The sequence below is a fragment of the Schistocerca nitens genome, chromosome 4 (assembly GCF_023898315.1).
Source record: "Schistocerca nitens isolate TAMUIC-IGC-003100 chromosome 4, iqSchNite1.1, whole genome shotgun sequence".
In the NCBI taxonomy this organism is placed as follows: domain Eukaryota; kingdom Metazoa; phylum Arthropoda; class Insecta; order Orthoptera; family Acrididae; genus Schistocerca; species Schistocerca nitens.
In genome coordinates this window covers 245619035-245631785 of record NC_064617.1, presented here as the reverse complement: position 1 = coordinate 245631785, position 12751 = coordinate 245619035, and the positions used below count along the sequence as shown (strand labels likewise).

General features: G+C 39.2%; 1 protein-coding gene across 3 annotated transcripts in view; it reads right to left on the bottom strand.

Moving 5' to 3' along the window:
- Positions 1 to 12751, bottom strand: part of LOC126251577 (ribonuclease 3) — a 271056-nt gene that overhangs the window by 167453 nt on the left and 90852 nt on the right. For all 3 annotated transcript variants that reach the window (XM_049952103.1, XM_049952104.1, XM_049952105.1), the window contains one exon: positions 784 to 915. In XM_049952103.1, coding sequence (XP_049808060.1) covers positions 784 to 915 — 132 coding nt within the window. The remainder of the gene's footprint in view (positions 1 to 783; positions 916 to 12751) is intronic.

Here is a 12751-nt window from a genome sequence, read left to right as displayed (position 1 = left end):
ATACATCTAAATAAGCACTGATGTTGCAGTAAAACACAAAGAAGGAAGCAACTATTATTAAATATAAAACAAAATCTATTCTGAATGGGAAGATCTTAATGAGAACGAAAACTAAGACTGCAGAAGAACATGAAGTGTCCTGAGAACACCCTTCCTTTAAAAAATAAATCTGACAAGTAGGAATGCATACGACAGCTGCAACTGAAAGACAGAAAGAAAAGACAAACCATAATGTACATATGAAATGCAATTTCTTACATGAAATTGGAACAAAAAGTGGAGAATATGGATATAACTGGCTACACCTATTGATAACTGATTTGCAGCATATTTTTAAGGAAACACTGGTAACCGCATGAACAAACAATGGTAAATTAACACAAATCACACTGTTTCAAGCAAATACATTTTACCCCTTTACTTTCGACTTATTGTCCACTGAGACCAAGCATTAATATTTGTTATCATAACTCCAGCACTCCAGTGAGGAAAAGAGAAATAGCAAAGTTGTTAACTCTCATGCTCTCCAACTGATTAATTAATGTGTCTCAGTGTGATTTAACTTTTGTAAGCAGCACAAGAAGAATGACTGTTTTTCCTTTACTTGAAACAAGAAATGCTCCTATTTTCTTTTATTTGAAATAAGAAACACAATTTAATAAAATACAATACATTGGATGAAGAAATATGAGCATTAAAATCTTACTTCCATCAAAGCAACTTACTTACATGTTACCATTATACATTTTATTGCAACAGAAAAACAACAACTTTGAAACTCACTCCAATTCCTCCATCCAGAAACAGGGCCCCCATTAAGGCTTCAAAGCAGTTAGCCATAGCATGTCTAAGCTCCAAATCATGACACAGGTCAGAACCATGGGCATACAGCATATAATCCTCCAATTTAAGAGTCTGCAGAATAAAGAATATAGTTTTAAATTACAAGGCCGAAATATTTGTTTAAACGATGAAATTAACAGATATAGTTATGCAAACAACACTTTTGACAAAACTGGTAATTACTTTGTAATTAATTAAGGATGAGCTTTGCTAATATGTTTTTGAATAGAGCCAAACAGATATTTTAAGATTACTATTAGTTGTTCCTCCAAATGTTTAAAATTAGTACAGAATTACACTTGTTTATAAGTCAACAATAGAATTTAAGCTATGAAACAATTACTGATTTCACCGTATAACAAATGTTACTAACTAGGAATAGTCAAAATAAATTAGAAAATCTATTACATACATAAAACTAAGAACAAAATTAGATCTGGTGTTATATTCTTTAAAACTGAGGGCCAACTTTTCTCTTTTATGAAAATGTAGATTATACTCACGTATGTTAATGGTAATTAGTCATACATGAAAAAATGAATTTTAAGGAGACAAATGGCAAAACAAGAGAGGAAGTAAAAATACACCAGCTTGCTTTGTCACAATGTCATTACACAGAATTGTTGAATACGGGCAACGGAAAACCCACACGCAAATCAACCAGTACCACTTCATCCTGAAAAGGTCACTGTGTGGCACAGGTTTACGGCATTGTTTATCATAGGGCCATATTTTTTCAAAGAGTCAGGTGCTTCCGGTCCTGTTACCTTTACTGTCACTGGTAAGGCCTATGAGTGTCTTTTGTACAACCACATCATTCCAGCACTCCAACAGTGTGGATGGGATCATTTTTATGAAAGATGGCACACCTCCACACATTGCAAATCCAGTTAAGCAGCTGAAGAAGCACCATTTTGGAAATGCTAAAATTATGAGCCGCCATTTCCCTACAGCCTGGCCATATTGATCACCTGATCTTAATCCGTGTGACTTCCGGCTGTGGGGCTATCTGAAAGATGATGTGTTCAGTGTTCAGATTGCAAACTTAGCTGCACTGAAGGCACGCACTGCGCAACATATTCTGAACGTGACCCAGGAAACACTTTGATCAGTTGTGGAACAAGCTGTTTCTTGATTTCAACTTGTTGCAGAAAACGGTGGGCAGCATATAGAACATGTTTTGTGCCAGTCACATGGAAATTAATAATCTGATTTGATTTTGATTGATGATTTTCATGCAGTTTTTGGCTTCAGGACAATTAAAAACTGATGTGATTGATGCTTTTTATGCAGTTTCTGGCCTCAGGTCAGTTAAAAACCGATTTCTCCCATCTGATGTGATGTGATCTTGCCACAGTGGATGGGCTTACATAACTAACAGTATCACACCTGTACACCCATGCACACTGAGTAGTGCAGTTTGTTTTAGTGTCAAACGTGCTCCTCAGGCACTGTTGTATGATTCATTTGTCATTTGTAGTTGACCACTATTAAATTATGATGCTTACAATGCCATTATTGCTATATTTTGTAACTATTCATTTTTCTTCTGCCATACATTTTTCCCCTTCCCCGATAATATTCTATTGCAATTTGACATCATTCTGACTAGTGGTGTTACTTCTACAGAGGTTCGAAACTTTAATTATAGTCACCCTGTACTTTTCTAATATCTCTCCTACCGAAATACAGATGTAACGGGCTACAAGCCATACAATGATAACGTTAATAAGTGTGAATATTGCAATACTGGACTAGTTGTGACTCACTTCTTATAAAACCTACAGCTAGAGACCTACGACAGTAATGTTTTCCACTCTTAAGACATAATTAACTGGGATCAGTAACTTGCTAGCAGCAGCTCAGACATGTAACAAGTCATGTCAATACTGATGGATTGTTCTGGTAATGTGCTCTGTGCCTAATAAACTTGTGAGGTTCTACTTTATGTGAATGCAGAAAGAGAGGAGGGAGGGATAGGGGACGTGCCATTAACCCAATACAAAATGCCTTGTAATATTGGTGATGTGATTACCACATTTCATTTGTAGTTCTCTTTTATGTTTGCTAGGCAAGTTAATTCCTGTCACTCAGTTTTTTTATATAACTGTATGTTAGGAGAGCGAATGACAGAATGCTCTGTTCATCATACAGAAGATGAGTCTCTGCTGGGTTTCCGCCACAATATCATCCATTTTGGGAAAGATGTGCTCTGTCAACATGTCACAGTAAACAACCCCATTTATTGTTTTTTCCACAAAAATGAAAGGACCAATCACACAATCTTCCATCAAATCGCACCAGACATTAACTTTGGGAGAGTCACGTGGATGCTGAATAACTTCATGTGGATGCCCTGCCTCCCAAATTCTGCAGTTATGACGATTAACTGTTCCACTGACATAAAACAAAGCCTCATCAGAAAAGAGAATCTTTTTTAAAAAATTGATATCCTCATCAATTCTGCGCAGAAAGCCAACAGCAACCTCACACCTTTCGATTTTATCAGTAGGTTTTATTTCATGTAACAGTTGCAGTTTGTAGGCGTGCAACTTAAGTCTTTTATGCACAACATCATAAAACAGTACCTTTAGGCATTCCTAACTGTAGACTATGTCTGGCAAATGACTTCTTCAGGCTCCAAACACACAAAACACGGATCTGTTCAACAACATCTTCAGAAGTTCTCGGTCTACCTGGTGATTTTGCTTTTAAAACACTACCGTTTTCCTTGAAAGACTTTAGCCAATGATGGATAGTTTTTGCTGTAGGTGGTTAAGCACCATACTGACGTCTAAAATTACAATGCACTATTATAACTGACTCAGTTTTCACAAGCCAAATAACACACTGCACTTTCTGCTGCAGAGTACACATTGTTGCTGAGTTGCTCTGTACTGCACTGCATGCATGCACGCCTGGACTGAACTGAAGGAATAAAGGAAGAAAACAGCACTGGTGGCGTTTCAAGGTCAAGCAGACCTTCCAACTGCAGGGTAGCTAAACTTGGAGAGTTGATGAATCAAACACCACAAATTAGAATAGTGTATGTCACTTTGTACAGATCTAGGGCACATTAAAACTAGGGCATTCTTTTTCACGCACACTGTATTTCCATGGATAACATACAATCACTATGCCAGAGCCCATGTTACTCCAGAAAGAGAAATGAATTATTGAGAAGTTGCTGCAGGCACTCAATCTCACTCTTCAATTCAATGAGCTTATGCCCAGCAGTTGTTAGGTCTTCAAACTAACTGCAGGCTGTATTGTCAAATCCAGCTTAAGTTAACTAATATTTTTCCTCTCGTTATTTATTATGCAGCAGTCTATTTCCATGTTTAGGTTCAGCACAATGTTATTTCAGGTAACATTTGTTTGCATTATGTGCCCAGATTATATCACCATTTTAAAAGTATATTCATGATATATTCCTATGAATTTTATTTATCTTGTGCCTCCAAAGCATGATATCAGTAGGCTTAACTTCATGACAGATAACACAAATGCCTTCATCCAGTTGGGCAATAAACAGCAATTCATTGTTACTCAGTGGTGATCACAGACTTTTGTTCAACAGTATTAGGTTCCTTCAGAACATATTTCACTGGTTGCAACATCTTAACCTCACACCTATCATGGTCATACATGAACAAAAGTATAAATACTTGCTTACATATTTTGGGACTCTGATCTGCTGTTTTACACTGTAGCTGCTCACTACTTAGCTTTGCACATTGCTGTTTCATATCATCAATAAGAAGTAGCTTGTTTTCGAGGGTGATATACATAAATAAATGCCTCATTCAACCAACATCTGATGGCAATGGTAATATTCTATACAAGTTTTACACATTGTCTCCTATTAGTAGGTTATTTAACATGTTAACATGTTCCTGGCAATGAAAACACCCAGTCAATAACTCTGATCAGTTGGTAACTACTGTCTGCCATAAAGGCGACAGGGAACAATTTGCCCTGATGTCATTCTTTATCAGTTCTAGATACTTTACAATCTGAATTGGACTGATCACATGCATCTCCAGAACACCTATCTGAGCACTGACTTTTGCTGGTAATAACATGCCACATTTCTACTCTAATTCACTGCAAATGGCCATGAGTTGTATTAACTGTTTATTAACAGTGATCAAAATCACTGCCCTCTGCAACCATGTGTCTGTGCTGTTCTCACGTTTTACTATCGGTCAACTCAACTGCTTCATCCTCTGCATGATAAACTCTTCAATTTTTGTTTGTTTTTGTTCTTTTTTTTTTTTGTTATGGAGCTTACCATCTGATTAAAATTAGTTAAACTTGCTTTAACTTTGATTACTTGCTCCTTTAAAAGACTTAGTAGCTGTTTCTGTTCCTAGTTGTGCTACTAGAAATGGAATTCCTATCCTCATCTTAAAGTTCCAAACAAGATTTTACTGATCTCGGCCACAAAGTTTAAGATCCCTTGCTTACTTATATGGGATTCATACCAGGGCAACTGTCCAATTAGACCTTGCACCTTAATGTTTCCTACGTGCCAATGTAAGGCAACATTCTGATGCACTCGCATTAAGCATTGCCAATCTTCTGTTACAAAATTCGATTGCTTGCCTTGCAAGAACCTCACTTTGAACAAATTTCTGTTTTGCTCTCAAATTGAAACAGCTCTCTATGCTCCAAGTTACAATGCAAATTTTCACTTTCCCATGATAAATGCCCAGGTGATGACTGGAGTATCATCACCCGCATGTAAGGATGTTTGCATGAAACATAATCCTTTGACCTTGCTGTTTGTTGCGCAGATAAGTGACTGGCGCTGTGCTCGTGTCGGTGGCTGCCATGCTGCTAATGGGTGGAGTTTCGCGTGCCTCTAGCTGTTCCTGCACGGGTAACTATTTCCATGGCTCACCCAATTACCTGCAGTGTCACACAACACTGGCGCTTTTGTGGAAATTTCTCAAACCAAATGATTGATACAACTGTGATTAAATAACAACTCAAAGCTTTCTGAATAACAATATTATTATGAAGATAAAATTATTTTGTATTTGTTACGATATTCCAAGGAAAGATTTCATATGTAGAGCCAGTGCATACACAGTTTTCTTGAACAACTTTATTAGAAATTCGTTTTTGTTTGATATAATTCAAAGCAATGGTATTGCACAAAGTCCAACATTGCACTCTTCACAATACACATGTGTTTTTCTCTCCTTGCTTTTTCCCCATTGGCATCCTTTTTGCTGCAACACACTCAGAATTTTCGTGTCTGCACCTGCTTGTTTGCAGAAGATGGCATGTGTTTCAGAAAATGGCATCCCACCAAAGGTGTTGGGGCTGATAAGTGGCAAGATCTTCCAACTTTTCTATGCTGAAATGATGAACTGACATCTAGCAAACTTTCAATGATACTACGTCTCCCGAATTTTCCACCAAGTTTCTTGTGCAACAGTTATATGGTTTCAGAGCTGCTACATCTATGGAATGGCAAAATTGTTTCATATAGTGTTTTTGGAGACATTTCCTTATGGTCGAATAACTGTTCATGTATTGTCCAGCTAAATCAACACCACCCATTTTGTCATTTTATGTCAGTATTACTTCCCGTTTGCTTTAACTGTTTTTTTCTTCTCCATTTGCTGCAGCTCATCACTATAAACAATGGAAAGGGTGTAGACATCTTTCTTATCTCACCATCACATTGTCATCAATTTCCATCTATGATAGGTCTTATGGTTCACATCTCTCTCCTGTCAATCACAACAGTGCAATGTCGTCAGTGCTTTTCAAAATAAGAAAATCGAACAGATGAGGACTATTATAAAACCTGGAGGTAAACACAGTACATCCTTCGTTAAAATATGCATAAAGTAAAGACAAAACCTCTTTAGATGCTAGAGGTTATTCACTACACTGTGGCTCAAATTCAGTGTCTTTCCCAGTGTAAATTATAAAGCAATATAAATATCCATAACTTGCTTCACACAAGCAAAACGATTTAATACCAAAGCAAGCACATTTCATTCGTATGTAGCGCTTGGTAGAGAGTTTATCTTTCCACAGTAATAGTGAAACATCAATGGATGGTTCATGTTCAGTAGAACAAGCCTCTTCACTTTTTTGTAGATGATCAATGAAACATTTTAATTTATACACTTTAGCAGGAATACCACATTCTTTCGAATAAGCACTGTTATTGTTAAAACGAAGGAAGCTCATGAGAAAACGAAATTTGCTTTCCAATATAACTTTCTGGGAAATTGGTGTTTGAAGAACTTCTTTCCTCAAATAATACATTTCAAAGTACAGTTTTTGAATAACTCCTTGGAGTAATAACAGGGTGAGCAAAGAAAACAATTCCCCATTGTTGGTTTTTACCCATTTGTGCACACACACTCGCTGTTTCACTTCAGCAGCATCTGCGTTTTTGAACTATTCAGCATATTTGTTCATTTTGCTCATTATCTTTCTTGGCGCGTTGTCATGTAAAAGAGTGAACTTTTTAAGCGGATTTAGAGGACCTCAAAAACAACTTTTTACATCTGGAATTCCTGTGAAAGAAAACTGACTCCTATCGATGCTACAATTACCAGACTATGAACTAGAGACACTGTCAGCAGTCATCACTTCTTCTTTGAAATCCCCTGCACCACTTGATGTTTCTGAGTCAGTTTCATTATAGTTATCATCATTGCTGTCTTCATCACAACTCGAAGCTCTGTCACTAGACTCCTCATCATCATTTATACTTAATAAGCTTTCAGTGTCATCACACAAAGACAAAGAAGATCCACGCTTACACATTTTTACACTTTTTTGTCTACTGCGTAACACAATGACTGTTTTGCACAACAGAAACCAGCGACATCCGTTTGAAGATCTTTAAACCATGTAGGGCAAACATAGCAGCTGATGCAGACATTGAAATGCATTTCGTGGAGCCTGCCAAATGTGGATGAATACATGTCCAAGTGCAGCTCATTGAGCACGTGGTGCAACACAGACAGATGGACTGAATTCAGTTCGTCACGCACGCACAGTGAGGCAATAGTGCTGCCCGAACCCAGTTTGTTGAGTAGGGGGCCAGTGCCGAAATCGATGCCAGGCTTAGCTTGTTGAACACGGTCGAGGGTTTAAGATACTTGTTTCTTTTCAGACAGATTACTATGTTAGCTCCTTTCATTTGTTCTACAGTGTAAGACCTCGCCACTGCGCTCTTTGCCTCATTGCACACTCTCATCAAACAACAGGTGCTTATCACCGAAACAGAATTATTTTGGACCCTGTGTCCTATCATAATATTCCTTTCGTCTTATTTTACACTATGCATTCTGTTCTCTAGCACATCAGTGCATTTCTTGCATGTGTTCTTTTAGCTCTTGACACATAACTGTCAAAATTATACCTCAGTCTGGTTAGATGCTGCTATAGTACCCTGGGACTGTTAAACATTCTTCCAAAGAACAATTCATGTGGTGTATAGCTCTTTGCTCATTTCATTATTGTATTATACACAAAGACATCCATCAGCTGCACATTATGGTCCTCTAAGGAAAAGCCAAATATCATACATCATCCAAGATAATGTACAATTTGATACCTTGTAATTCTTTTAAAATGGAGGTCATCCATTCCTGAAAAGCATTTGGAGCTGTTTTAAGGCTCATCGAGACTTGGTTGTATTTGTAATGCTCATACGGTGTACTGAAAGTAGTGTTTTTCCCATTCTGTTGGTCTAATAAGATCTAATAATAGTCTTCGGTAAATCGAGTGCTGTGAACTACTTTTGTCTTTCCCAGACCATCAAGAATTTTGTCTACCCTCAGCAATGGATAAGCTGGATGTAGGAAGATATCACTCAGTTGCCTATTGTATGCAACTATAAGCCATTTTTGCATTCCAGAGGGATCCATCTTTTTCAGGATTATTTTCCATGGAAAGTTCCGTCCAGTTCATCTTGATACCATGACATCATCCTTTAACTTCTTTTCAGTCTATTGCTGGAGCATCTCTTTTTGGGACTGCGGTATACTGTAGCATTTCAAACAAATTACCCTGCCTTCCACTTCCAGTAGCAGTTTAATTTCGTGCCTAATACTGTTTCTATAAACTGTCTCCCAGCAAATGGAAAGGTCAATGAACATGATGCATAGCTCCATAAAGGCTGGTTCCACTTCTGCTTTCAAATGACTCATGTGGATATTCTCTTTTCGTATTTATTTGCACTTTCAACTGTGGCTTGTCTTTACAGACGTGACTCACCCTGAATGATTCCTGCTCTAGTACTCCTTTGGCAACCATCTGTGGGAATTCCACTGACACATTACACATTCTCATCTGTAGAGTTCAGTACACTTGTTATTCATTTTCCTGATTCCACTTCCATTAACACCTCAGGTAGACACATGCCCTTGGTGATTTGTTTCAGAATGATAGCCCTTCTCATTCCATTCACTTTTATTCTTATCTGTCACACCCGTTCCTCTCAAGGTCCTGTTGTTACTCTTCTTTCAACTTGCTTGTGTCTCTTGAACACTTCTCTAGCATCTTTGTTGCCTGCTTCTGTTGTACTAAACAGTTCACTTTTTGCCCCTACTCACCCTCATATTTCTATGTCTAGTCACCCTCATAGTTCTATTTGCTTTTCACTTTGCACTTCAGCTTTTTGTGAAACAGCCTTCTTTTTCCCTTGCATGCACTGTGGGAAGTTCATCCTGTGATTCTGTCTTCATTTCTCTACGTGCCTTTTGCTTTCTGTTTCTGAGCCTATTCTGCAAGAGCCTTCTCTTTTCCTGTACCTCAACAACCATACTGGCAATTCCCCAAATCCTAATACCTAACTGCACTGTGCAGTGCTCACACACTTGCCCCGTCTTCATTTTGATGTGTTCCTCATGTATCCATAGACTTACAGTGTCACAACTGATTATGACACCATTTTCCTTGAAGAAGTATCTGCCCAGCAGCCCGTCGAATCGAAGATCCATATCGTTCCTGAATATGTGAAAACAAAGCCTCACTTGCATTCCACTTCTCATTCGTAATATCAGCGTTATAGTTCCCCCTGTCCCATATTAGTGACACCCTGAATCATAATACGATGAGCTAGATTACGCCTTCTACCGTCTCTCAAACTATTTTTCTGAACTAGGCTTATTTTTGTCCTACTATGCACAAGAAATCTCAGATGATTCTTCGTGCCTACCTGGCACTTCAATTTATATACTCTTCTCTGTCTTTGCAGTCAACTGTTAATATCTTTCCAGGCATGGTCTTAAACTACTTGGTTTCCCAATAGGCATGAATTTCTTCCTTTGGGCTTCCTTCTGTGCATGGCAACTGCTCTTCGTGCAGTCTTGGCTTATCACAAGTGAAATACTTCATAGCTGGTGTTTGCCTTCTGCTATGTAGCGTTGTCCTCCCCTGCGTTGCCATCCACCACTGCTAATGTTGCTGCTGTTGAGATGTGCCTTCTGCTGTGGGACTTCGTCTGCAAACTCAGGCTGACATCCACTGCTGCTATGCTGCTGCTGACAAGCCTTGCACCATCTGCGATAGGCGCTGCCATCTGCCGCTGCTAGTGTTGCTGCACCACCTGCATATACTGTCTGTATCCTCACATTGCTATCCTTGCACTGACCACCTTTCCACAATGTCTGCATTGATCTCAGACATTGCCCATCTGCTGCTGCTGAGGCTGCACTGCCTCTGCCTTGTCCCCAGGGACTGTGTGTGTGTGTGTGTGTGTGTATGTGTGTGTGTTTTTGGAGCTTATGGGCACTCAACACTGAGCTTATCACCCTGACACACAAATATGGAGAAAATAAGGAAAACTGTTGTCACACAGCGAAGGAGGAGGAATATAGACTGACAAGCATTCATTCACTCCCACCTCATTCGCATTCACTCACAAAATCACTCATCTCACATGCCTTCAGACAATGTAGGAAGGGTGAAAGTTGCAATACATATGATTAAAGCAGAAGTAAAACCACAGAAGAGCTAAAACAAAGCCACAAGGTAATGTGACTGGCCAACCACTTACATTAAGGACATCTATGCCACGTCCGCAATGTGGGCTTTACTAGTCTGAGCTTATTATTTGTCACTTATAGTCACTCATCCTCCCATCAATGCAAGATTCTGTACCTCAACAGTGAGGCCATAGCACATGCAGGGGCATGGCACACTGAAATAACTGAGGATCATGAAAAGCCTCCTTGGCTGCCAGATCCGTTCTTTTGTTCCCCATAATGGCCATGTACCCGGGTACCCAGCAGAAAGACGCCACCAATTCAGCTCTTGTAGTCGGAGGAGGGTGTTCTGTATATTCTAGACTACTTTATTTTTTGAGCACAAGAACAGAAAATTGGAACAGACAAGATATTAAGCACTTGACGAACATCTCATCTGTTCCAGTGCCCACAAGATCGCATATAATTCCACATCACAGATGGTAAAGTGTCAAGGCAATTGGACCTTGACAACATGATCCGGCAAAACAACAAAGCCACCAGCAGAGTCCCCCTCTTTAAACTCATCCATAAAGACAGATACATAGTTGTGGTGCTCGTTCAAAATGTCAGAAAATATCATGTTAAAACAGAAGCAGGAGTGCAATCTCTCCTGTCTGCACCAAATCTAAAATTACTCTGGGCTGCTGCAGTATCCATGGTGGCAGGCAGTTAAAACCCTGAATTTGGGGTTCTATATGCTTCACACCAAGTGACTCCAGCACACACTGTATGTGGATCCGAAACAGTATTGCTCATGGACGAGCAACAATATATATGTAGGTGAGGTCAGAGATGCAAGGAAATTTTACACCTGATGCACCATGAGGAGCTGCCAATTGGATGGTGAGCGGTGGTTCCCCAGCCTCAGTACAGGACTGGATATGGGGCTGGTCCTATAAGCACCTGTGGTGAGCCTAATACATTCAATGTGGATATTGTCAATAATTTTCAGTGCATCAAGAGTTCAGCCGTGAATGCACAAAAGCCCTGTAAAACACAAGTAGATATTCCCTATCCGCTTCCCAAGACTTGTGGCTAAGGCAGTTTACAATATTCAATACCTTGTGGGTTCTGGCTTTCAGGTGTGGTAACCATGATGGTTTGGAGTAAAAAATCAGGCCCAGAAACCTCACTGGAGTCTTTAAAATGTAGAATGGCATCCCACAAATGCAAGTTACGTAAATTAAAAATATGACAAGAACGATTAAAATGAACACAGACACATTTATCTGCGGGAAATTTAAAACCCTTCATCGCAGCCCAGTCCACAGTTTGTCCACTGGACTAGTCCTGGCCTCCTCTTCTCTCTTGTCTGACTGTTGAAGTCAACAAAGGGAACTGATGGCTACTGATGAATATCATAGCTAGAGGTCGCATTAATGATCCATGGAACATGCAGCTAACTAACTAACTAACTTAGCATCATGTGAAGGCCAAAGAACTGTGGGCAGTCTGTATACATTTACAATTGTCATTCCTCATCCTCTGATTGCTCTCTAGGCAAGAGGGATGCTTGCTTTCCTGGCTCTGCTGCTGGTCTGCATACTGCTTGTTGAAGTATTACAAAGGACTATCAAAGTCATTTTGTTGTTTTGCTTGACATTGGGCAGAGTAGGTTCGATATTCCAGAAGGATCACCTATTGCAATAACCCGTAGCACGGCAATGAGAACACACTATTCCATGACCATCTCCACCATATAACAGCACAAAATATTTATCTGTCAAGTCCAGCAAATGATCTAGATGCTAAATGACATAGATACTGAGAAAGATCCGTTCAGTTAGATAATGTGGTGATGGCTAATTGCATGTTTTGAAGGAATTATGGAACACAGTCAGGCAATATATAAACAAAAGCCAACACTTGAACAACAGTCTCTAATCCTTGTCTGA